Source organism: Corvus hawaiiensis, chromosome 3 (assembly GCF_020740725.1).
Source record: "Corvus hawaiiensis isolate bCorHaw1 chromosome 3, bCorHaw1.pri.cur, whole genome shotgun sequence".
Lineage (NCBI taxonomy): Eukaryota > Metazoa > Chordata > Aves > Passeriformes > Corvidae > Corvus > Corvus hawaiiensis.
Window position 1 is genome coordinate 60,218,417 of NC_063215.1, and position 27,388 is coordinate 60,245,804.

The 27,388-nt window shown below is 44.5% G+C and overlaps 1 protein-coding gene across 1 annotated transcript in view; it reads left to right on the plus strand.

Annotated features, from left to right (window-relative positions):
- Positions 1–61: 61 nt before the first annotated feature.
- The window catches only part of LOC125323137 (coiled-coil domain-containing protein 170-like), a 59,806-nt gene continuing 32,479 nt past the window's right edge, over positions 62–27,388 (plus strand). The window contains exons 1-5 of the mRNA XM_048297800.1: positions 62–153; positions 1,524–1,629; positions 2,175–2,416; positions 3,872–4,037; positions 5,025–5,747. Of these exons, the coding sequence (XP_048153757.1) occupies positions 104–153; positions 1,524–1,629; positions 2,175–2,416; positions 3,872–4,037; positions 5,025–5,747 (1,287 nt within the window). The 5' untranslated portion in view covers positions 62–103. The remainder of the gene's footprint in view (positions 154–1,523; positions 1,630–2,174; positions 2,417–3,871; positions 4,038–5,024; positions 5,748–27,388) is intronic.

Genomic DNA, 27,388 nt, shown 5'->3' on the forward strand with positions numbered 1-27,388 from the left:
GGGCGCGGCCCGCGCGCCAATAACGTCCGGCTGGCGCTTGGGCCCGCTTCCGGGAGAGGGCAGGGGGAGGGCGGGGCGCCGGCCCGCGGGGGGGCGGAGCAAGATGGCGGCGGTACCGGCGCTCCCGGTGTCCCTGTCGGGCAGGTTTAAGGGGTCCGTCACGGCCGGGCGCGCTCGTCACCGGCACCGAGGCGGGGGGCGGGAGTGAGCTGAGGGGCCGTCCGGCGCCCCGCCACCGGGGAGCGAAGGTTTTCGGGCGCTGGGCGGGGCCGTGGGGCGGCTCTTGGCCCGGGGGGGCGGGCGGGGACAGCAGCGTCGGTGGCACCCGGGGCCCGTAGGCGGCGCTGCGGGCGCGGCACTGCCGCCGCCGCAGTCTCCGGTCGGAGCGGGCCGTGGAGCGGTATCGGCGCCCGTCCCGTGCCCCCGTGCAGCTGCTCGGCTCCGGGGTTCCGACGCACCGGGTAGAAATGTCACAATAAAAATCATCCTGCAGGCCCGCTTTGCGCTCTTTGCGGGCCTTGCCGCGTTCTAGTTGTTGTCCTCGTACATAAACAGCCTTTAGAGAAAATGTAAATCAAGTGTATAATGGAGAGCGCGTTTCTTGTTGATATGAGATACGTGGTAAACTTTGAGCAGATATCTGCACTTTTAATTTTACGTTTCCCTGATTTTGCATCTGGGTATCTGAGCAATAGAGGTCGCGTTTTAGCCTAGAATTAACTGCAATTTCTCGCTGTTTTGGTAGGGCCAATCTTTCTTTCTTGAATAGACTGCTGTTTATCACTTTTTGCAAAAGTAGGCAAAAAACCTGACCAGTTTGAAGGTTTTTTTGGTTTGTTTTGGTTTTCTTTTTTATTGCTGTCCACTGCTTTAAAGGCACGTAAAGCTACTTTTAATACTGTTGTGTTATAAGGCTAGCTGGCAACAAGGCACCACACAGCTCAGCGGGGTGGGGAGAAGTGAATGGGAAGGGTAAAAATGAGAAAATTTGTGGGCTGAGATAAGAGCAGTTTAATAATTGGAATGAGAATAAATTGTGATGAAAAGAGCAAAGTGAAATAGAACCCAAGAAGAACAAGTAAGGCAAATGAAAACAATTGCTCACCACGAGCTGACTGATGCCTGGGCAGAGGCTCCCTGGCCAGCTTTTCCTCCTGGTTTCCACTGCTGAGCATGACACCATATAGTCTGGAATAGCCTTTGGGTGAGTTAGGGTCAGCTGTCCTGGCTGTGTCCCCTTCTGGTATCCCGTGCAAGGGCCTCCTCGCTGGTGGGGTGGGGTGGGGTGAGGCATGAAAGGCCTTGACTCTGTGCAGGCCCTGCTCAGCAGTAAGGAAAACATCCCTGTGTTATCAACACTGTCTCCAGCACAAATCTAGAACACAGCCCCATACCAGCTACTGTGAAGAAAATTAACTCTACCTCAGCCCAAACTAGCACAAAGATCATGCATTTGTTTTTAGAAATTGAAGCTATTTCATCATTTGCTGACAATAATACAATACTGATCCTTTCTGTTTTAGATCCTTTGCATATTTTACAATTAAAGACAGACTGCCCCAGATCCTCACAAGAGTTATTGATACTCTGCATCGACATAAAAATGAATTTTTTGAAGAACATGGTGAGGTAAGAGTAAGGTCCCTATTTTCCCTGATGTTTATCCCCCCCCCACACACCTAGTCCTTGAGACCCCTTCTCTGCCTTGTTTTTACTGGTGTCTTATACAGTCATTATTTGTTTCAATCCTTTTGTCTGATTTTTTAAAGATCATTTCTTTCTAGTAGCTATTTTTGATTAGTTCTGTAACACACCTTTCTGTCTAACCTTTTTCTGATCTGTCACTTCTGCAATTTCATCACTTACTTGGGTTTTTGTGTTGATGCAGTGTTTGATAGACAGTAACACCTTCTTAACATGACTGTGTTTCAACACACTCATCACCTCTAATAAGCAAAAAGTCCAATCTAAAAAGAAATTCCATATGAAATTCATTTTAGGATGTTGGATCTGAAATGAGCTTTATTCACCAAAATATATTTTGTTGAATCGAGCTCTGATTTGTCGGGAGCTCTCACTTGGCAATTAAAATATTGCACGTTCCATGAACGGCTGATCTGTGTCTACAGGAATAAATGTACAGAATAGGAACTTTTGTTCTCCACTTTTTTCAGAAGGGTGTTGAAGCGGAGAAGAGAGCTATATCTTTCCTCTCCAAGCTGCGGAATGAGCTGCAAACAGACAAGCCAGTGACCCCTTTGGAAGATGAGCTGCCTGATGCTGCGCTGTGGAACCAATACCTGGACTACCAACGAAATTTACCAAATGGAAGTGGAGAACCAAGTTGGTTTCAGTCCCCTTGGCTGTATGTAGAGTGTTACATGTATCGAAGAATCCATGCAGCATTAGCACAGAAGTACGTATTTACTGGATTGGTGTGTTAATTTGGAAAACACTGCTCTTACCCATTTTTGTTTTGGGAAAAAGCAAGACAGCTGAGGCGTAAGATAAAGGAAAATTTTTAGCTTTTACCATACTCCTTTTTCCTCATCTTGCACCTCAGATTTAAAATTAATACCTTTACTTCTTCAATTCAGCAGAATTTGAAGCTTATTCATTTTTTTTATGCTTCAGTTTTGGTGAGTTGGTCTGCATGGAAACTTTTAAGCTTGACTGTATAGCTTGACCTTGCAGACTAATGTGAATGAAAATCATGTAGCATTTCTAAAAGGTTTGTTGGTGTAGAATTTTCTCTTAAGCCTTAAACACAGTATATGAGAGCCACAAATCTGTTGGTAATTCTAACGTGTTTTGCGGCTTGAAATCTGAAGTTACCATTAGAGAACTGTTTCTTGGAGCAGCAGACTCATCTTAAGCAGCCGCTGTTGTTCATTCTACACCAGCTTCTTAGTTACAGCAGTGCTTGTAGACCATGTGTTGCGTTGAACTTTGGGAGCTGACACTGGTTAAAAATAACTGGCCAGGAAAAGCTTGTTGTGCTGGTACCATGGAGATGTGCCAGTACAACGTCATGGGGTAGGAATGAACAATTTAAGATCCCAATGCTGCCAAAAAAATTTGAAAGCTCCATGAGTGCTGGATTTACCCGTAGTGTTGCGGAGATGCAAATACAGTAATGGGACTCAGTTTCTACTGGTATGTTGTGTAATTTGAACTCTTGTACCAAAAGCTTCAAATATGAAGTTGCTCCACTGGGTTGCACTTTAAAAGCTGAGCAGATACTTTTCAGTAGTACGCTTTAAGTTTCTTGATCTCCATTATTTAGTTGCTCTTAAGGATATACTTGGATTCAAGTTCAATTGTTTGTTGAAAGGTCTTCGTGCAAATATGTCTCATAATAGATTGGTCTATAATTTTAATATATTACAACATTCTCATTTGTCATGGTAATTTTCCAAAATCCTAGTAAAAACTTTGATAGGAATAACTTCCTGTCGCTTTAAGAGAATTTGGTATGGGAAGTACACTCCAGCACACGCAAGCACGTTTAAAATCAGGCCAGCGTTTCTTGACTTGAGTTCACTTGTATGTTACAGTTTTAATTCTCTTGTCTGAAGATTGGAGTTCAAAGTGCTCACCGTATGGACAGTTCCCAGAATTGCTGTGATTGAATACTTGTTCACTTTCAGAATATATTGTTATATAAAGGTGCCTTGCGTAGTGTCTGTTTTAGCAAGATACAACATCGGGCTACGGAGAGGTGTGAAAATATAGTATGATGAATGAGAAGTGGAAAATCTAACTAGGGCCTATAATACAGTCTAAAAAAGCTCACCTTTGAGCTTCATTTGCATGTGCTGTCATGAAAAATGTGGAAAGTGTGTCAACATATTTGTTCTTCTCTTTTTAGCCCACCTATTGACAACTTTGACGTATTTAAGGAAGGAAAGGCTCAAAATTTCTTTGAATCCCAAGAAGCTGTTATTGCCTTATGCACTTACTTTCAGGAACTTCTTAAGAACATCAAGGATCTAGATGAAAAGCAACTTAAGGAGGAACTTTTTAAGCTATTGCAGGTAAACTGGTAGTGCTTAACACAATAATTTAAAATATTTCTCCTATGAAACAAACAAGAATTTGAAGTTATAAAGAATCTGAACTTCATATGGAAATAAAAATATGGATCTTTTGTTTGTAGAAGTGTGATGAAGTCCTGATAGCCATACTGTATTGCTGCTATTCTGGAAATATTTATATTTTGTGTACTTGTATAAATGTGACACTTTTTTATTAACTGCTGGTCTTCATTATGTATATGAAAACACATCAATTCTTCCTTCAAAACCAGTATCTCTCAAACACTTTAAGTCAAGTTCCAGATTACGTTTTTGATGTTTACCTATAATTTCTTAAAACAGTTAATTTTAGTTGGCACTTTAAATGTTTTTGAGACTTCTTTGGAGAAAAAATTAGAAGTCAGTCTGAATCAGAAGTGGTTTAAAAGCTTTATAACAGCATTATTCTTGGAATATAGTGCCTTTGGGTAGAAACACCAAAGTATCATGGGATTACAAATAAGTCTGTTAGTTGGCAACAGTGCACACCAAGTATTGATGAATCTTTACAAAGGGCTCATTAGTGAGTATTTAAAATATATATACTTAAAATACTTATTTGGCCGCATGTAATAAAAAAACAAAGCTGCTTTTATTATTCCTTTTTCTGTGTTACCACTGATATTTTTTGGAATTGCAGTATGGAGAATATTTCTGGTTTGAGCTTTGTGATCAGTGTGTTTATGATGATCTAAATCTTCCATCTTTGTCACTTCTGATGCCTGTGTAAATCCAGAGCTTTGTTTGGTTTCTTCCACAAAATCTTGTCTATGTTCAGATATCTGTGCAAGAAGTTGAGTTTTATTAAAGCTGGGAAGAATATGTGGAGTTAGAACCTTTATTACCTAAACCAAAACCAAGGAAACAAAATCTTTATAGTGTACGTAAAGTTTAGAATCTAACTACAGTGAGACTTAGCAAATGTTGTTTTTTTTTTCTTCCTTCTAGGTGTCATTGTGGGGCAATAAGTGTGACCTTTCTTTTTCAGCTGGTCAAGACAGCTCTCAGAAATCTAGTCCCTTGCAATCCCTGGAAAACATGGTACCTTACATCTTAGTGAATGATATGGAAAAAGTTTGGTCACTACTTGTAAATGCCAAAAAAAATAGAACAGAAAGAAGTAATGTTAGAGTTGACATAATCCTGGATAATGCTGGATTTGAACTTGTAAGTGATCTTGTGTTGGCTGATTTCTTGCTATCATCAAAGCTAGCCGATGAAGTCTATTTTCATGGAAAAAGTATTCCATGGTACGTATCAGATACCACAAAGCATGATTTTAACTGGACTATTAAACAACTGGGGTCAGCTAATCATATGTGGATGTCTAGATGTGGGATAAACTGGGAGGGCAATTTGAAAAAGGGAGTTTGGGTTTTCTGTGACCACATGTTTTGGACTTTACCACATGACTTTTCCAGTATGAGTGAAGTTGCTCCTGACTTGTATGCTGAGCTACAGAAGTCAAACTTGCTTCTTTTCAAAGGTGATCTAAACTATAGAAAATTGACAGGAGATAGAAAATGGGAACACAGTGTCCCATTTCATCAAGCCTTGAATAAGTTTCATCCTGCACCTCTCTGTAGTTTGAGAACACTGAAATCTGACACTCAGGTTGGCCTAAAACCTGGACAAGGTGAGCAAGTTCAGGCTTCTGAACCTGAGTGGATGGTAAGTGGAAAATACGGGGTAGTTCAGTTTGATGCTGGCCTTTAGTTAAACGATTCCTAATATTCTGAAAGAGAGATTTAGTCTGAGTTTAATTTTGGAACTTTCTGAGTTCCATGCTTGGCTTCAGTAAAGATGCTTTTCTGTTTGCACTTTTTCCTCCAAAGTGATTTGTTGTTTTTGTCCCACAAAAGACTTTAATGTGCAAAAATTTATAAACTGTCTTTGTACATGTAAATCAATCTGCATTTCAATACATTTTGTTTTCCTAATGTCCAAGTTCAGGAGACCTTTAAGATGATTATTTAGTTTTCCATAATATTTTTTCCTCATCAGTGGGTATGAGTTTAATGAGTGAAAGTTTAACAAGTGAAAAATTTGCTTCAGAAACAATTTCCCTAATGCCACATTAGCATGAATTTACTTATTTCAGAATAATTTATACTCCATGTCATTTCATGCATTGCATGAAAGTTAGTACTTTAGACAATTCAGAAATTAATTCCAGACAGATTCTTTTGATGTTTTGAGTATAGTTTGCTTTATATTAAGTGATAAGTTATTGGGTGACAGCTTGTAAATATTCATGTAGAATTGAAAATTGAATTTCAATTTTAAAGCACAAGTGAATGTTGCTAGCCAGTTTGCCTGTGGGAGAGAAGTTGTCCCACCTGGTAGGGAGATTAATGGGAGAAAGGACAATCTCATTTTAAGAGTATTGAAGATACTGTTTATTTACAAAGCTCTACCAAGAAGAAGCACACAGAGAAACCTCCCCAAACAAACAAATTAATGAAACTAAGCAGTTACATTAACTGGATTTTAGATTTAATGCAGACTTGATTTGCAGGTGGCCTGTCAGCAGTGTATGTATGAGGTTCAAGCACTGCTACTTCCTTCTGTTGTGATGATTCTCTTTATTTGTCAAATGTATTTGTTTGTGGGTTTTTGGCTGGTTGGTTGTTTTTAAGAGGGATGCCTTAATTTTCAGGGAGGGAATAGAATCCCCAGTTGCACTGAGAAGTACGGGCTAGAGAAGCATATGCCATACAGGTTCCTGTTAACTGGAGTTAGGTGCCTATTTCTACTCTTCTACCCTGGTCTCCAAAGCTGCTGCTCGTTATGTTCATACGATAAAGATTTATACAGTGGATAAGTATGTTCCAAATGCTGATGACTTTGATTATTTGTGTTTATTTTCTTCTTAAATCTGAAAGAGTATTTTAAGGTTTCAAGGTCAAGTATTCAAAAACAAAGATGCAAGGAATTTCATGAGGCAATGAGGCAATTGTAGGTAGAGTTCTAATTTTGAGACCTGGGTTTACTCTATTTACTCATCTCCTGTGTATCTTTGGCTTAGTACTCCTACAGAGTGAATTCATCCTCATCCTTAGGCACTTGATTGAACTGCAGAAATTAGAAATCCAGTCAAGAAAGCTGAAGTCAGGCTGCTGAAGGTTTCTCTGACTGGAGAGAGCTCAGCAGCACTCTGGCTTTAGTGCTTTGATCAATTATGTAAACGACACGAGGACTCTGTGCACTGGAGCCTCAGTGTCTCATCTTTGAAAATGCTGTTATCTTGTTTCAAATGCATTTTGAAGCAACAACTTTGGGTCAAGAACGAGAGATGGAAATTATGAAATATGTGGAATGAGACCACACCTTGCTCAGAGAGACAAAACGAATTTGGGACGAAATCTGCTTTGCCTGTGCTCAGATTGTCTGTAAGGTGCAGACTTAATTTGCTGGAGAGGTTTAAAGGTGTGTAATGGACAAGAAGAGAAAGTCACTGCTTAGGCCACCCTTGATGCATAGATTTGCGTCTTACACAGTCCTTACACATGCTGACAAACTTGGTTTTGTTTTTTACTGGTTGTTTATGTGTCCCTGTGCCCAGGTTGCTTTCAGGCTGTTACTTCTGGGAGCTCACAATGCAGATCAGTGAAAATTAGTAGTATGAAGTTATGATAAATACAATCCTACAAAGTACAAAATCAATTAGGAGATGCAGCAGCATTTGCTCAGTGTTACTGAATTATGAAGAGTAGTAAAATACATGGAATTCTTAGCGTAGCGTGTGAATGCTAATGTAAGACATGATGTCATGCTGAAAAAAATAGTTCTATTCTCCAGTTGATTAAAAGTGCACTTTTCATCTTTTGCCCCTCACAAAGAGAAGTTTATATGGTGTGACTACATGGCTGTGTAAGGAATGCACAGCCGTAACTTCCAAATACTTGACTTCCATAGCTGTAACTGTGAAGTGCTATCTCTAGGCAGAATTGAACATGCAGCATAATTTTATGTTGGTTGGCTATATTTTTGTAAGATTTTGATTGATTGTATGAAAAAAAGAAAAAACAATGTTGCTGTAATGCCAGTGTTACAGTCTCCCATGACACTAAAAAGTTGTGAGGACATATTCCAATGAGGCGCTGTGCTCTGCTGATGGGTTTGCTACAGTTTACTTAAAAATAGGAAACGTTTTTGTAGCTATTCAGTGTTAATTCCTTTTGTAATACAGCTTCATGAAATACCAGCATGAGCCTATTGCATTTAGGTGGAATTTACTATTAAAAACATAACATAAAGCATGTGTTAGAAGAATAGCATGTGCTGTAATATGGTGGTTTTTTAACTTGAGTATTCAAGCAAGTTCCTTCTATACATCTGTGTTACAACTGATTGCCCAAAATGCTTCTACAGTATAACTCAGGAGTTACTGATTTGTACATCCAAATTTTTGAGATTTTCGTTTCATATGCCGTTTGAATATTTATGGAAAAAACCAAAGGCATTTTCAGTAATTCTGAGTACCATAACAAAAAATGTTTTTTACTTTCTATTTTTGTCTTCTACCTTTTGAACAACTGTATTTGTAAGTCAATTTTTGATGGTGATGACTTTCATTGTTGATGAAATAGGAGGAAAGTAATGTCACAGGCACAGTGAATACCAGTACACACATCTGTCTGAATACTTGATAAGTTGTGTAAGATATCTACAATAATTTCTTATGTATATACGGTTTCTTAAGATAAATTGATGTGGAAAATAAATTGATTGAATGACTAGAAGCTTGTAAGAATATTGAAATAAATTATATAATTTTGTGCAAGTCAGACACAGTTACACTATTTCAGTGGCTGGGGAAGCCAACTTAAAATAATTCAGCTCTTAGTTTTTGGATTTTTTTTCTTTGAAACAGATTTTATGCATAAACCTGTAAAGCATATTTATTCAATGAGGTTTTGAAAGATACAGATGCAAGAGATAGGTATCATAAAATGTTCTTCTGTAACAAGACAGAGGAATAATAAGGAATTTTCTGACTTTTTACGCTACTTATATTCCTGTTAAAATTTCAAAACCTTAAAAGTCATTGAGAATCTCTTAAAATGTATCTGGTAATTACTTACTAAGGTTGGTGCAGTTGATGGTGTCATTTCCAGAATCACTTCTAGAACTGATAGATGCTCCATGTGTTCTCAGCAAAAATGGAAATACTGTGGTGTTACTCTTGCTGTAACTAAAACATTTCCAAAACACTTTGGTTTACACACCTTGCTGATGTCCCATAAACCCTAACTGTTGTTGTTGAAATAGTTTCTTTAAAGTTCACAGTGTATTTGCATTCATGGTTAACTATTTAACAACTTGTTCCATATGAACATTTGTCTCCTATGCTGTCAGACAGCATAGGAAAAAAGTTCACTCTGTTGCATGAAAATTACTCTATGAAATCGTTTTAATCTGAAAAGAAACCCTTAATTGTGTCTAAAATAAAAATTCCAAAATGGAATCTTGTACAGAGCTGTTGGGTTTTTTTCACTAAAGTTTGTTTGCTTGCCAGTTTTCTGTTTACCCAAAATTACAGAACAAAAGCTTGTAATTATTTTTATTTAAAGCAAAAATGTAAGTTGAAATTCACCTAACACTTATTTAAGGATTTTAAAATAAAACTGAAAATGTGCTGGTTAAAATGGTCCTTTTATTCTTTTCCATATGTCAGTGGCAGAACACATGTGAGGAAAAACATGTCATATAGTGTGGACTGCCTATGTTTTCTTGTTTGCTTCTGGTTTGGGGTTTTTTTCCTAAAAAAGATTCTGAAAACTTCTATACATTTTTGTTCTTGCTGGTGTACTTCTGTTTCTAACAGCCCTGGAAATAAAAAGTCCACTTACATGTATTTTTACATGAATGAAGAATTATTTTATAGATTCACAGATCCACATTCTGCCTCAGCTTTGCAGTTGTGAATTCTGCAGACATGTTGTGAGAAGGGTTTTTATTTACAGTGCTTTTTTGAGATTTAGCTCATCTGGCTTTGTTTCCACTGTGAAAGAAATATAAAATGTCCTCTTACAATAACTTACAGTGAATAAACATATTCAGTATTTGTGTGCTGCTTTAGTTGTATCACTTTCCAGCAAGTGACATAATCACAATCTTTCAAACTCCCTGTTAAGAAAAATCTTCATCCTTGTAGAAGTTTATTTTTCCTGGGATTCTTCTTCTTCCAAGTCTAATGAAGTGAAAGATTAAAAGCTGAGGTAAGATATATCAAGATATATACTATGGGCTTTTTTATTTGCTTTCTTAATGTTAACTAAGTGATTAGTCTCGCACTACCATGGTAAGGCTGATGCTTTCCAAGTGACTCTAATTGATGAAAGGTCTGATGAGGCATTTCATGCAGTTGCATCTGGGATAGGTTTCAACTCTTATCTCCCACTTCCCAAAAAATACCATTAATTGTCATAGATCAGGAAATGCACTGAGTTCTGGTCCTGGATGGTTTATATACACACATAATTGTTAATTTTGTCTAGGATCTGTGTAAAATGCAGAGCAATTCAGGAAAAAGGGTTAGGGGTCCAGGAGTGCTCCCTCAAGCTAGCTGAAGGGTCTTTCCACCTACTTTTCCTACTGTCCAGTGACTCTTGTGTTAGAATCTGTGTGGTGGTCCTATTTCTGCTCAATGAGCATGTGTACCCCTGGGCTAAGGTTAGGTAATTAGGAGACAGGTAAATTCCTCCAGGCAGAGAAGGGCATGCAACTTGCACTGAGGGCTCAAGTATCTATGTGAACAAAGAACATCCCCATTTTTCTGTAGTTGGTTGTTGTCTCGGTTTTGAAAGACAGGTGTCTGCTAAGGAAGGCAGAGGCCCCCCTTGAAGTGGCAGATATAACCCCTTTTCCCTCCAAGTTATTATATTTTGAAATCAAGAGCCTTTAGGCGAAGATGTGGGAAATAGGAATAACAGTTCTTTACTATATATCTATATGTATATAACCAGTCAAACAAAACAACAACAACTCTGGCAGTAACAGCAATCACAAACCCAGTGCCAGCCTTCTCGGCTGTCAGGCCCTTTCCCCTCGGGTGCAGTTCCGCTCGCAGCCGGCAGGGGCGCTGGCGGCTCCCGGTGAGCAGGGCAGGTGCGATGGTTCCCCCGCGGCTGCAGGGGGCGCTCCGGAGCGAGCTCGGGAAACCCGCGGCTCTGGTGCCCTGGGATTCCGGGAAGGGATGGGACAAAGGCTTCACAAACCGCTGGGCAGCTGATCCTGGGCTCTCAGGAACAGCAGGCTGGAATGGCAGGGACGAACGCAAATCCCGGGTGGCAGACGAGATGTATCCAGATGGGAAAAAACCACGGAGGCCCAGGCAGGCAGGGTGAGCAGGGCTACAGCGTAGCGAAAGCTCGAAGCAGCAGCGGAGCAGGACAGCCACAGCTCGGTCTCCAGCAGGGCAGGGAAAAGCGGCTTTTGGGGTCCCGGCGTTGCTTCCAGCAGGAAGAAAGAACGGCCAAAAAGAAAGCAGCAGCAGCTCCTTTCTCTGCAGCTTCTCTCTCCGGACGCTCAGAGCGAACTGTCCCCACACCCAGGTGTAGACAAAAGAGTAGCCAGGCCCGCCCCACTCCCCTTTTTGTCTTTCTTAAGTACAGCTATTTGTCCCCTAGCAACATGCATATGGGAGAAAATTCCTTTAACAGGAAAACCTAAGACTAAACTAAAACCCCAACATTATCCACCCCGAATTTTTTCCCATACTAACATGTTACATGAAACTTAACTTTTTTTTTTAACCATATAAATCTATGCATTACCCAAATTATATACAAATATACATGCTGATATTGATACAAGTGCAGAGCCATGGGTAGTTCACCCTAAAACAAGGTCCTCTTGAGGTAAGCATCGGGTCTCTCCATCCTTTTGCATCACCCACCAGGTGCAACCTGGTCCCTGAGCAAAAACAACCCCATGGATGGGTTTGTCTTTGCTCAAGGCAGACTTTACCCAAACAGTTTTTCCAAGCATACCTCTCATGTGCACCACTGGAACCTTATCTCCATCTGTTGTTTGTAGGGGTTCGGATTGGGCAGGGCCTGCTCGGCTGGTGGAACCTCGAGTGTTAACTAACCAGGTGGCTCTTGCTAAATGCATCTCCCAGTTTTTGAAAGTCCCCCCGCCCAGTGCCTTCAAGGTGGTTTTAAGCAGTCCATTACACCGCTCAACCTTCCCAGCTGCTGGTGCATGGTAAGGGATGTGGTACACCCACTCAATGCCATGTTCTCTAGCCCAGGTGTTTATAAGGCTGTTCTTGAAATGAGTCCCATTGTCAGACTCGATTCTCTCAGGGGTGCCATGCCTCCAAAGGACTTGCTTTTCCAGGCCCAGGATGGTGTTCTGGGCAGTAGCATGAGGCACAGGGTAGGTCTCCAGCCACCCAATGGTGGCTTCTACCATTGTGAGCACATAGCGCTTGCCTTGGCGGGTTTGAGGCAGTGTGATGTAATCAATCTGCCAGGCCTCCCCATACTTGTATTTGGACCATCGCCCGCCATACCACAGAGGCTTCACCCGCTTGGCCTGCTTGATCGCAGCGCATGTCTCACAGTCATGGATAACCTGGGAGATACTGTCCATGGTTAGATCCACCCCTCGGTCTCGTGCCCACTTATAGGTGGCATCTCTGCCCTGATGACCTGAGGCATCATGGGCCCATCGAGCTAGGAACAGTTCTCCTTTATGTTGCCAATCCAAGTCTATCTGGGACACCTCTATTTTCGCAGCCTGATCTACCTGTTTGTTGTTACGATGTTCTTCATTAGCCCGGCTTTTGGGGATGTGAGCATCTACATGACGGACCTTCACGGATAGCTTCTCTACCCGAGTGGCAATGTCTTTCCACTCTTCAGCAGCCCAGATTGGTTTTCCTCTGCGCTGCCAGTTTGCCGCCTTCCACCTTTCCAGCCAACCCCACAGAGCATTGGCTACCATCCATGAATCGGTGTAGAGGTAGAGCTTTGGCCACTTCTCTCTTTCAGCTATGTCCAGAGCTAATTGGACAGCTTTGAGCTCAGCAAATTGGCTCGATCCACCTTCTCCTTCAGTGGCCTGTGCAACTTGTCGTGTGGGGCTCCATAGAGCGGCTTTCCATTTCCGGCTAGCGCCTACAATTCGGCAGGAACCATCAGTGAAGAGGGCGTATTGTCTTTCACTCTCTGGTAGCTCGTTATATGGTGGGGCTTCTTCGGCACGTGTCACCTGCTCCTCTTCTTCTTCAGAAGATAACCCAAAAGTCTCACCTTCTGGCCAGTTTGTAATTATTTCCAAGATCCCAGGGCGACTTGGGTTTCCAATTCGGGCGCGCTGCGTGATGAGGGCAATCCATTTGCTCCAAGTAGCGTCGGTGGCGTGATGCGTGGAGGGAACCTTTCCTTTGAACATCCACCCCAGCACCGGTAGTCGGGGTGCCAGGAGGAGTTGTGCCTCAGTGCCGATTACTTCTGAGGCAGCCTGGACTCCTTCATAAGCTGCTAGGATTTCCTTCTCGGTGGGAGTGTAGTTGGCTTCAGATCCTCTGTAGCTTCGGCTCCAGAATCCCAGTGGTCGGCCCCGAGTCTCACCAGGCACCTTCTGCCAGAGGCTCCAGGACAGACCATTGTTCCCGGCTGCAGAGTAGAGCACGTTCTTCACCTCTGGTCCTGTCCTGACTGGGCCAAGGGCTACGGCGTGAGCGATTTCCTGTTTGATCTGGGCGAAGGCTTGCTGCTGTTCAGGGCCCCAGTGGAAATCATTCTTCTTGCGGGTAACCAGGTAGAGAGGACTCACGATCTGGCTGTACTCGGGAATGTGCATCCTCCAGAAACCTATAGCACCTAGGAAAGCTTGTGTTTCCTTCTTGTTGGTCGGCGGAGACATTGCTGTGATCTTATTGATGACCTCAGTGGGAATCTGACGTCGTCCATCTTGCCACTTTACTCCCAGGAACTGGATCTCTCGGGCAGGTCCCTTGACCTTGCTCTTCTTGATGGCAAAACCAGCTTGCAGGAGAATTTGAATTATTCTCTCTCCTTTCTCAAACACTTCGGTTGCGGTGTTCCCCCACACAATGATGTCATCAATGTACTGCAGATGTTCTGGAGCCTCACTCTTTTCTAGTGCAGTCTGGATCAGTCCATGACAGATGGTGGGACTGTGCTTCCACCCCTGGGGCAGTCGGTTCCAGGTGTACTGCACGCCCCTCCAGGTGAAGGCAAACTGAGGCCTGCACTCTGCTGCCAGAGGAATGGAGAAGAATGCATTGGCAATGTCAATAGTGGCGTACCACTTTGCTGCTTTGGACTCCAGCTCGTACTGGAGCTCCAACATGTCTGGCACGGCAGCGCTCAGCGGTGGAGTCACTTCATTCAGGGCACGATAGTCCACAGTCAATCTCCATTCCCCGTCAGACTTGCGCACAGGCCAGATGGGGCTGTTGAAGGGTGAGTGGGTCTTGCTGACCACTCCTTGACTCTCCAGCTCGCGGATCATCTTGTGGATGGGGATCACAGCATCTCGATTTGTCCGATACTGCCGGCGGTGCACTGTCGAGGTGGCAATTGGCACTCGTTGCTCTTCCACTTTCAGGAGCCCAACTGCAGAAGGATTCTCAGATAGTCCAGGCAGGGTGTTCAATTGCCTAATGCCCTCTGCCTCCACAGCAGCAATCCCAAATGCCCACCTGAGTCCTTTTGGGTCTTTGTAGTAGCCATTCCGGAGGAAGTCTATGCCCAGAATACACGGGGCCTCTGGGCCGGTCACAATCGGATGCTTTTGCCACTCCTTCCCAGTCAGGCTCACCTCAGCTTCCAAAAGGGTCAACTGCTGTGATCCCCCGGTCACCCCAGCGATGGATACAGGTTCTGCCCCCACATGTCCCGATGGCATTAAAGTACACTGTGCCCCAGTATCAACCAATGCATCATATTTTTGTGGCTCTGATGTGCCAGGCCATCGGATCCACACCGTCCAGAAAACTCGGTTCTCCCGTGCCTCTTCCTGGCTAGAGGCAGGGCCCCTCTAGCCCTGGTTATCATTCTTTCCCTGGGCGTACATGCTCGAGGTACCTTCAAGGGGATCCGACATATCATCCTCCCTTCTGTAATGCCTGGCAGCTCGGTCACGGGAGGCTGAGGCTACCTTCACCTTAGCGGAACCCCCTCGGTTAGTGCCTCCCTCCTTGAGTTCACGCACCCGCGCTGCCAGGGCAGAGGTGGGTTTCCCATCCCACCTTCTCATGTCTTCCCCATGCTCACACAGGAAAAACCACAGCTCAGCTCGTGGGGTGTACCCTCTCTCTCTAGCAGGGGGACGACGGGCTCTGACTTGGGGGCCTGTGACTCGCACTGGTGCCACACTGACCCTCCTCATCTCCTCCCTCATCTCCTCCATCTTCTCCTTCATCTCCTCTTTGAGGTCCTGGACCACAGCAGAGACATGAGCTTTCAGCGGGCCATTGATCATGCTGTCATAATGCCTGAGCCTGTTGGCAACAGAGCCCACTGTTTCTCGGGTATTGTCAGCATCAATCGTTGCAATGAAGGTGGTGTATTGTGATGGCCCTAGCCTTGCCAGGTTCCACATCATCTGTCCTGTGCACCTGACCTTATCGGGGTCATTATCATGCTGTCCATCCTTCCCAAAGAGTACCTCTAATATTGCCACCTCTCTTAGCTGTTGGATCCCTTGCTCGAGTGTCTTCCACTGCATTCTATGATGATACTCCTGCATTCTTTCTTTGTGAATGAACCTTTCTCTCACACTCATTAAGAGCCGCTCCCAGAGAGAGAGAGGCCCTGGCTCCCTCACAAATATCTGGTCCACACCTGGGTCCTGGGTCAACGATCCCAGATACCTTGCCTCACCACTATCCAGTTGCACACTTGTGCCCATAAGGTCCCAAACCCGAAGCAGCCAGGTGGTATAAGGCTCACGCCCCCTTCGCACAATGTCGTTTCGCATAGCACGGAGACTGTCGTGCGACAGGGACTCAGTAATGATTTCTGGCTCTGGCTCTCCTGCTGGTTGTGAGGGCCCTGGTTGCCCATCATCATTAACTGGTCGTACTGATTTGGTCTTATACTTCCTCCTTTGCACAGGGGCGACTGCTGCTGGCTGTGGTTGTCCTTGTGGTTCAGCTGAAGCCTGGACGGTTGTAACATCCGTGGGTTCCACTGCTGCACCATCGGACTCACCCTCTTTGGGGCAGGGAGAGGGTTTTTCACTAGCTGAGGAGGTGTATTCCCTTAGCAATTGGCATATCTCCTGGCGCACCTGGCCCATCTCCTGGCACATCTCCTTGCGCACCTGGCCCATCTCCTGGCACATCTCCTGGCGCACCTGACCCATCTCCTGGCATATCCCCTGGCGCACCTGACCCATCTCCTGGCATATCCCCTGGCGCACCTGACCCATCTCTTGGCACATCTCCTGCATCCCTTTTGCCAGTACCCCCACCCAGTTTGGGTAGTCCATTTCTGAGGTGGACTGTTGGGCAGTATCAGTCTGTGGGGCGGGATCTCTAGTGTCTGGGGCTGTGGCAGGCTCTGGCTCTGGGGTAGGATCTCTAGTGTCTGGGGCCGTGTCAGGTTCTGGGGTAGGATCTCTAGTGTCTGGGGCTGTGGCAGGCTCTGGCTCTGGGGTAGGATCTCTAGTGTCTGGGGCCGTGTCAGGCTCTGGGGCAGGATCAGGCTCTGGGGTAGGAACTCTACTCTCTGGGGCCATGTCAGGTTCTGGGGCAGGATCTCTAGTCTCTGGGGCTGGTGTCCGGGTAGATATCCAAGCCAATCTCAACTTATCCTTGAATGCTAAATAGAGTAGGCCTATCAGCAGCAGATGGTTAGTATTCAGAGGGAATTTAAACCCTTCGAAAATTGATGGGGTGGGCCCAAAGAACTGGTTGAGGGGTTGGGAGAAAACTTCCCCTGGTGTCATTTCCTCACAGAAGGTACCATTGTTAACATAACCCCAAAAACATGTGCTCAGTGTGTGATAGCTGTTTATCCATGTGCCCACATTCCGGAGGAAGTTAAAAACCCATGAATTCCTCACCTTCTCGACCCATAACGCAAGCTGGATAACAGCAATGGTAGCCTTAGTCAGAGGACCCATATTCAAGTAAGGAGCTGCAAAGGGGAAGAATATAGCCACGGCTACATGCCACCCAAACCAGGGTAAACTAGACCACATAGTGCTGCCTAACAAGGTTCCAATATCCAGCACACAAAATAAAGTTATCGAGGAACTGTTATTCCTTTTTCACCTCTATCTCTTAATGCCCTCAGGCCCCACGTTGGGCGCCAAGATCTGTCTCGGTTTTGAAAGACAGGTGTCTGCTAAGGAAGGCAGAGGCCCCCCTTGAAGTGGCAGATATAACCCCTTTTCCCTCCAAGTTATTATATTTTGAAATCAAGAGCCTTTAGGCGAAGATGTGGGAAATAGGAATAACAGTTCTTTACTATATATCTATATGTATATAACCAGTCAAACAAAACAACAACAACTCTGGCAGTAACAGCAATCACAAACCCAGTGCCAGCCTTCTCGGCTGTCAGGCCCTTTCCCCTCGGGTGCAGTTCCGCTCGCAGCCGGCAGGGGCGCTGGCGGCTCCCGGTGAGCAGGGCAGGTGCGATGGTTCCCCCGCGGCTGCAGGGGGCGCTCCGGAGCGAGCTCGGGAAACCCGCGGCTCTGGTGCCCTGGGATTCCGGGAAGGGATGGGACAAAGGCTTCACAAACCGCTGGGCAGCTGATCCTGGGCTCTCAGGAACAGCAGGCTGGAATGGCAGGGACGAACGCAAATCCCGGGTGGCAGACGAGATGTATCCAGATGGGAAAAAACCACGGAGGCCCAGGCAGGCAGGGTGAGCAGGGCTACAGCGTAGCGAAAGCTCGAAGCAGCAGCGGAGCAGGACAGCCACAGCTCGGTCTCCAGCAGGGCAGGGAAAAGCGGCTTTTGGGGTCCCGGCGTTGCTTCCAGCAGGAAGAAAGAACGGCCAAAAAGAAAGCAGCAGCAGCTCCTTTCTCTGCAGCTTCTCTCTCCGGACGCTCAGAGCGAACTGTCCCCACACCCAGGTGTAGACAAAAGAGTAGCCAGGCCCGCCCCACTCCCCTTTTTGTCTTTCTTAAGTACAGCTATTTGTCCCCTAGCAACATGCATATGGGAGAAAATTCCTTTAACAGGAAAACCTAAGACTAAACTAAAACCCCAACAGTTGTATCCTTGTTTTCAGGTAATCCTGAATTAGAGCTACATTTGAATGCCTTTGTCATGTATTGGATGCTCAGCTTTGACTGCATCCATGGTGTTAGATTGGCCCTTGGAAGTTTTGCTGCTACTTTGCTGAATTGTGATGGAAGCATTAGCAGGAGCTAGTTGCCCAGTGCAAATCGGGGAGTTTTCATATATGTGTGGAAACCTAAGATCCACATACAGAGGATTTGCAAAATAGCTGCATGAGTTTAGACTTTCAAGGACTCTGTATCTGGTTTAACTTCCTCAAACTGAAAACGACCTAATACAGCAGCAGCAGCAGCTTTCATTTACACTTCTTTCCCAAGCCTGATTAGTTCCCCCATACGTGTATTGCATTTTCACCACCCCCTTTGTCCAGGGGGGAAGTCCAGGGTTGTAAAACCAGGTTATTTCCTTCAGAAGATTGCTAACCCCACGACATGTGCGTATCACGGGGGCATCATTCTGTGACTTTTGGCTTTGAAATTATTTTTAGACATCCATTCTCATTTAGACACTTGCAGAATATCAGCTGGTACATTTTTGAGTGTACTGGGTGCTGGAATTGGGGTTTCATAACACAGATCAATTTTAGCATCTTTTCTCAACACTGAGCTGTTGCAGTGGGGATCCTGCAACACGCATATATCAAACCAGGAGTCCCGTGGAAAGGAAATATATATGGACAGACAGATTCTTGCTAGCTGTTTCAGAGAGATGTTTATTTCTCCAGCCGCATGGCCGGGGCTCTGCTGAGGAACTGTCCCAGTCACGGGACCAAGGGTCCTTCTCCCGCGCAGGGAACACAAACCAACCAATGGGAACGAGGCTGAGCAGGGGCAGGGTAGCCCCATGTCTGTGCCCTCAGGGCCCCTCTCCCAGGGCTACACGGCAGGGGAGGGACCCCAACACCTCACCCGTTTTATTTTAATAAAAGGAGAATGAAAACAACTGGATAAACATAACAAGAACAGTTTCAAGACAAAACAAACCACCCTCCTGAGTCTTTAAATGTCCAAACAGATTCTCTGGAACATCTTAGGGCTGACAGAAGGGAGACAGAATTCTCTGAGCATGCTTTGTGGGGAAACTGAGGCAGGAGAGGGTTTAACTTCTTCCCTCCCCCTTTTCATCCCCCACTCGGCATTGGAAAGGGATTTTTGGGGAAACAATTGGCAAAAGCATGGTTTTGTGAGGGAAACCATGGATGAAAAAACGGATTGGGAATACACTGGGGGTAATAGGACATAGGGTAAAAGGGAAAGGTGGGATTAGGAAAGGGAAACTGTAGGGGGGGCTTACAATGGAGATACTGTCTAACATGACTACGATTTTTTGCATATATACTGCCTTTTACAGGAACACCATCAGGCCCAGTGACCTGCGATGCTTGTAACCCTTTTCTCCCTAGTACAATATTAAATTCCACCACCTCTCCATCTCCCAAGCTTGGGATGCATTTTTCAGGGTTATTCTTTTTAATAGCAGATCTATGCACGAATATGTCTTGCTGGTTGTCACACCTTGTTATAAAACCATAATTTTGCTTAACATTATACCATTTTACTATCCCTAAGGTCTTAGTTGCTATGATCTTTTCCTTTTTCCGAGTGGCTGCTGTTTTCTGTCTCGCTGCGTCTTTGTTCTCTCTTTCGGTCGCTCCCGTGTTGGAATTGTCGGGGCTGCTCGTGCCTGCGCGCTCTTCCCGGGGTCGCGTTCGGGGCTGCGCGGGCCGGGCCGGGCCGCGCCGCTCAGTTCTCCGTGCGTCGCCTCCTCTGGTCGCAGCTTCGCTGCCGATGTCGGGCGCTGCACCCACGTCTCGGCCGGGCCCCCGAGCGACGACTCCCCCGCGCCCCGCTCCAGCGCGCGTCTCGGCTGGGCACGGCTCCGCTCCATCGCCACCGCCGCCAGCCGCCGCCCGCGTGCCGCCCCTCTCGGTCGGGCGTTCCCGGGGCTCGCTCCACCACGCGCTGCACAGGACCGGGCGGGCACTGCCGGGTCCCGCCGCTCCCCGCTCCGCCACCGACACTGCGGCTCGCGTGGCTCCGCCCGCGCGCGGGAACTGCCTCGCTGCTGCTCTCAGAGCGCTCGGTGCACGTGGCCTGGGCCGCACGGTCCCTGCGCCAGGCTTCCCTTCACCAGGACACAGCTGACGTTGCTCAACAGTCTCAGTAACTAAATAATATTCACGAAAATATTCTTCCATCGGCATATATTTTGACTCCAATATTAACTGTGTCCAAACGGTTTTCCAAAAGCCCTTGGTAAGAATTAAATCCCAAGAAACATAGAAAAAGTTCTTAAACAACCATGCCAGGAAGTGTTTCAGTTCTTTTTGAGCTTGAATCAAGCTAAAATTTACAAATCGTTGTTCAAGAATCATTTTAAGTTTAAGATAAATGTCCATATGCGGCTCTGAGAGCCAAGAGTCTTCCCACGGTTCCTCCATAGTTTAGATACGGAATAGCAAAGCAAAACCAAGAAGAGGAATCCAAAGTTTCCAGGGTTTACTCACACAAATCAGTCGCTTAGGGATCGGGGATCGTTCTGCTCACAAATCTCCACCATTTGTTGCAGTGGGGATCCTGCAACACGCATATATCAAACCAGGAGTCCCGTGGAAAGGAAATATATATGGACAGACAGATTCTTGATAGCTGTTTCAGAGAGATGTTTATTTCTCCAGCCGCATGGCCGGGGCTCTGCTGAGGAACTGTCCCAGTCACGGGACCAAGGGTCCTTCTGCCTGCGCAGGGAACACAAACCAACCAATGGGAACGAGGCTGAGCAGGGGCAGGGTAGCCCCATGTCTGTGCCCTCAGGGCCCCTCTCCCAGGGCTACACGGCAGGGGAGGGACCCCAACACCGAGCATTTTCATGGAAGGAAAAATTTGTAGTAATTTTTAAATTACTTTTTGTTTCAAAAATTAGTGTGGCTTTATTAGGTACATACATTCAAGACATTTGCATCGTTCTTTGCTCAGAAAGGCTGAGAACATCCTTTCCATGTATTTTATCAAGCACAACAGGAAGAATTTTGATTCATGAAAATGACTCCTTGAAATTATTTAGAATTAAAAATCCCAAATTTATCCTTCCTAAATTGTTGTTTCCTGTCCCTGTTAAGGAAAAAGAAACATGAGATTCTTTTGAGAACTCTACTTTGAAATACTAGCAAACAAGGGTAAAGCATTTGAAAGTGTGAGCATTGTGTAATAAGGTAGTTTATTCTCAGTCAAATGGCTTGAAGTGGGTATTGCACCCCACCAAACTGTCCCGTTCTTTTTTCAGAGTGTTATGTGACATTTCTACTTTTCTTCATCCTTTTTTAATCTTGTCTCTTTTGTTGTTACTCTTGCTACAGTTAATCAGATCCAAGTGTTTTTTTAAGGGCAAATAACTTCATAGATCTGTGGTAAAATACAGCAGTATAAGCTTTCCTTCCCCGTCACCAAGGGTGTAGAAGCAGCTGAAGTGTAACTCCCGAACCAGCCGTGGCACTGCAGGACTAGCGATGGGGAAGTGTGCTCGAGCACATGCTTAGAAAAGTCAGGACAAAGTTTCGCAATCATTTAATCCTGCATCTGCACGCCACTCCAGTAGTAGGACAGATTAGGCTGTAGTGGAATGCTGGACAAATCCAGGATGATATTTGCAGTGTATACTAAAACGTGCCAGATTTATGCTAGGTTTATGCAAGACTGCCAGTACAATTTTAACCTGTCAAAAATACTTAATGAAGAATGAGGTTACCCTGGAGCAACATTTTGCACCATGCAGTGGTAGCAGCTTTGTCCCTTCTCTGCACCCCCATCCGCTCTGTCGGCACTGGATAATTTCGTTCCGGAGGTGCCCTACTGGGTTTCACTCCTCTGCTGCAGCACCAGCATTTGCGTGCAGTTAAGAACAGTGTTTTTTGTGATACGTTTTTGTACCCCTGTGCCGTCTTGTGTGGCTGGTAGCTCACTCTTCGCCCGTGAGGATGAACTGGAAGGGTGCCACCAAGGAGCTGTCGTCACCCCGCGCACCCCCAGCGATTGTGTCTTTCCCCTGACGCTCAGGAAGGTGGATGCTGGCGGCTCCTCCACTGCTGCTGCTTGTGCTGCACCGCCCCAGCCCCGTGCAGGGTCTCCATTTCCCCTGACCTGTTCGCAGCGCTCCTTCCTCACATTAAGCGATTTTTGTCCTTTCCCTTATGAGTTTCGTATCAGATTCCAGCTGAGGGATGGCATCGTATATCTGTGTGCTTTAAGCGATGCAGCATTTTAATTAGGGTGATGATCCACGCCGGCAAACCCCCTGCTTGGGGTGTCCTGTGTGCTCGGCAACAGCAGTGAAACGGCGTCGGGCACACAGGGACAAGGACAAAAAAATTAGTACCATCCCTAGCTTTGCCATTTTCTTCTCTGCAAAACGTGATTACGTCAGCATTCCTGGGAAAGGTGGGGTGCTTTTTGATTTGTGAGTACAGAAATAGTGCACGATGGCACTGTCCCCAGAGGCTGATTAAAGCTCACAGGGTCTTCAGAGGAAATGATATACAGCCCCTATAGACCCGGAGGTCTAACTTTCTTTTATTGCAGCTTTCATTTCCTCTCTTCCCATGTTTATCCACTTTGTTTGGATGAAAGGTGAGGAAGAGGAGGAGGTGCCCTTTCGGCTGGCGGTAGTTCAGCAGACATCAAGGAAGCCTGCTTTCTCCGGGCTGCGGGGGTGCTCCTTTGGCAGGTTCTGGGGGGAGAAGGAAAGCCTGCCTGGGTCACAGGAGCCGCTGTTCAAGTGCCCTCTGCTCTGCTCGTCTCTTCTGACTTTTTTTGAGACAAAATGCGAGCAAATTTTCCGGGTGATGTGTATTTGAAGTGAAAACAAACAAACAAAACCAACAAACCCTGGCGTTTCTGTGAGCATCCCCTTGTGAAGACTGTTCATTCGCAGCCACCGAGCTGTGTCCCCCCTTCCCTAGCCAGGGCCTCCGCTTCGTCCTTCCCCGGGACGCGTTGCCAGGGGCACGGCCGTGGCCATGAGCGGCTCCAGGGCTGGCGGGGCAGCGGCGCGGCGGAACCGCGGTAACCGAGGGACGGGGCAAGGCAGAAGGGGCCCAGGGGGGTGGTTTGGTTAGGGCTTGGGGGGTTTTTGTCCTATTAGGGAATAAAGCCCTGACTTGGGAAAAATGCCCCTTCCTTCTCTCCCCTCGCTCTATCAGTAGTTTCTATCGGTGTTACTGTAGAGGCTGACACAGGCTGGCTGTAACCCCCCTTTGCAAGTCATCTGTGCAATATTCAATTTAATATCGCCTTTAGCACCCCATCCCCCCCCCCAAAAAAAAAAAAACCGAACAACAAAAACCCCAAAACAACAAACAAACCCAAACCAATCAAAAAACCAAAGCAAACAAAAACCGCAACCCCAAAAGAGAACTTCTGCAGGTGCAGAGCTGCACCCGGTGGTGCAATTGAAGCCCCACGAACTTCAGCTGATCATTATAGCTTATCTTTACAAATTCAAGGTCAAAAAGATTTATCTTACTAAGTGCTGCAGAAGGGAGTACTTTCACAGAGCAGGAATTTATAGTTATCTAAGAATTTCTTCTTTGCATCTCTTCCTCTTTTTAAACTGATTTGCTGGCTTTGATGTGATTTTAAGGGAGACACTTGAGGATATTGCTTAGAAGGATCAAACCCTTGTACTAAAGATATAATAGGAACCTTGTAACAGTTTTGTGTTCCAAAAGATAAGCAATTTAGTTGTGCGTGAACAAGTTCATTTTCTCCTGAATAGTTGAGCATCAATTTTGTAATGAAGCTATATTGTTCTGAGGCAAAAAATTTACAAAATTTTGGTAGTTTGTGGTGGCAAAACCAACTGCCATTATATTAAATACAACTGTTATGACCCAGTTACAAAGTTTTTGTTAGTGCTGCTTAGTGACAGAGTGGACAGCAACCTGCTCCACATTCTAACCAACCCAAAGTCAAATGATTTGTGAGTGTTGATTTTGATACTCAAAAACACACTAGAAATTACATGTTTATAAAGCGTGAGTTATAACTGGTAAATCAAACTACAGCAATAATCAGTCTTTAATTGTGTATATACCAACATACTCAATTATTTCTAAAACATTTGCGTTTTGTTTACTGCAGTGAAGTGTAGTAGGCATTGGAGGAAAATTGCAGCTGTTGACATTGCATGATGGTCTGTTTTTTAAATCTGCCATTTAAGTTGTTCTGTTACAGAAGTTATTTAACTCTATTTAGCACTGTTAAAGTAAAAACAGTAGAACAAATTGTTTGTAAAAATCCCTGCATAAACACTTAATTTTTTCTTAGCAATCACCCTTTTTATTGTTTTGGGAATAAGCACAGCAGCTCCTTTTTAATCATTTTGGAAAAGCTGTGAGAGAAAGTGTCAGGGGAGTTCCAAATTCCTTAATTTGTCCATAGAGACAAAGGATGAAGTCAACCAGAAAGCATGTTAAATAATGTTTAGAGTAGGTGATGCGTCTCTCTAATTGCCTTGAGATGACTGCTGTCTTTCATCACATTAAATGCATTTATTATATTTAGATGCAAAGTCACCTCATCCTAACAGAAAAACGAAAGATGAAAATGCTTTAACTGCTGCTTGTAGTAGTAGCAGTGGGTAAGACTAAAATTTTGATTGTAATGAAGCTTTCATTTGGGCCCATTAATCAAGCTTGAAATTGGCCTCTTCAGCAGATGAACACCACAAGTGATTTTTATCTTTTCAGTAATACCTTTCAGTGATTACTTCAAAGGGAGGGTAGAGCTGAGCAGTATCCTTCTGAAAGGAATTTAGAAAATCTCTTTGCTAATTTATTTGAGCTACTGAGAACACTTGAGTTAGTTTTACATGTTTCTGGAACATTATGCTAATGCAGAAAAACTCCTTAGGTATATAAAAATAACAAAAAAAAAAGGTACTGCAAGCAATGAGTTGCGCCTAGTTACCAGGAGGAATCAGCAAGGGGAAACAGGTGTTTACTGAGTGGAAAGTGATCAAAAGTATTTGAGTGTTTCTGGAACTTTATAATGTGCAAGAGCAAGTGACAGAACTGAAATAGTTGTGAAATATTACTTGCAAATTTTGATTTATGTTAATATATAGTTATCAATACATTTTAGATCCCTGATAGGCAAATTGGGTAAAGTATTATCTCTAAAGAAGACCCAAAATATACATACAAGATGGTTAATTTGTGAACCTTTTTTTTCCCTCCCCCTGAAGTGACTCCAGTGGAGGGGTCAGCCTATTCCAGGTAACTAGGGACAGGACAAGGGGACACAGTCTTAAGCTGCACCAGGGGAGGTTTAGTTGGGCATTAGAAGGAATTTTTTTACAGAAAGGGTTGTTAGACATTGGAACAGGCTGCCCAGGCAGATGGGGGAGTCCCCATCCCTGGAGGTGTTTAAGGACAGACTGGATGTGGTACTCAGTGCCGTGGTCTAGTTGACAAGGGGGTGTTTGGTCATAGGCTGGACTCAATGTTCTCAGAAGTCCTTTCAGACCTCATTGATTCAGTAATTCATTTTAGTCTGTTCTCGTATGCATTAGCAGAATCTGAGTCACTGTGGAATAGTGTCTGAACCTTCTCATGCTCGTTATTGTGTGTAGGTGTTGTGGCTTTTCTGAGGTGATGTGCATGCTGGCTGGCTGGCTGGCTGCTGCTACCAAGAAAAATCTGCACTAGCCAAGTATGGAAATTTTTTAACTACCCATTCTTTCCAGTATTTCATGTTGGATGTCATCTTCTTTCTGTTGCAGCAAATAATAATAATAGTAATCAACTCTGCTGCTGCATTGTGTTTTCAGAAGTTAGAACAATTTTATGCACATATACACTCATGAGTATTCATTTGTCTTAAGAAAAAAGATTGCAGATTTGGGATATCTCATTTTGCTTGTTTTCAGAATATGAACAGTTGTGACACTGGGATTTACAGAAATCCTTGAACAGCCCACTGAGCCCAGCCAATGTACCAAGTCCTGTATAAACACGTAGGTAAAAAGGGCCCACTGATTACTTTAACATCTGAGGGGGAAAAAAAGATGTATTTCAGTTAAGATAGATCTTGTGTTATTGCTTAGATCTTTTTTTCCTTTTAAAATATATCAGTGTAGAAGAGATGCAGGACAAAAAGAGAGGTGAAATAAAAACTTGGAGCACCTGAAAAGCAGTGACAAAGGAAGCAGTCACTGCATGAAGGCCAACTGTGTAGCTGAACCGGTGAAAGTAACCTGGACAAGCCAACATGAAGGTGCCTGTTTTGGTTAGATGTGTGTTTAAATAACTGTGGAGACAATTAGAGCTCATAAGCTACTAGAGAAACTTTCCCATGGTGTTCTGCTTTCATGCCCAACTTTGCTGATGGTAACCTATGATATAGTTTAGTAAAGCATATCTGTGAAAGAAGAATGTCACGTGCCATCATATTACAAATCTATTGAATTTTCAACCTTTCTTCCCTCTTCCCCCCCATTTGTTCTGTAGAAGCAAAGGAAGAATGAAGTCAACAAATGTTCGTGAGTCATCGTGTTGGGTATGTCAACCCCAATGTGTTTAGGTACTTTGAGAATGGGAAGAAGACATCTCTGCCCTGAGTACAGTCTATGCCAATGCATTGACAAGTCACTCACGGGAGTGATGGCTGCTTAAATGCTTGCTGGGGGCTTTCTGTTTCAAAAAAGATTCTTAAAAAATATATTTTTTTGGAAAGGGGTCTGGGCTGTGTGCAGGCAATGGCAGTGGTAGCAGCATTTGCCAGTGCTGAAATAAGAAACACAACAGGAAATGACAGAAAAGTTGTCAAAAGCAGAATGGGAGTGAGTGGCTTTAACAGCTGGCTGATTTCAAAGTACATGGATAGGTATAAACCTACTGAATGTTGTTGTAGTTTTGTTGTTTCTGCATCAAATGAAGTTTGCCAACTAAAGACTGGATTCCAGGGAGATAAAGGCAGTTATTTGGTAAAAAAATCAAACCAAAAAATGGTCAAAAATAACAACAATCACCATATATTGTTGATCTTCTAAGAAACATCTATTACTAATAAAACTG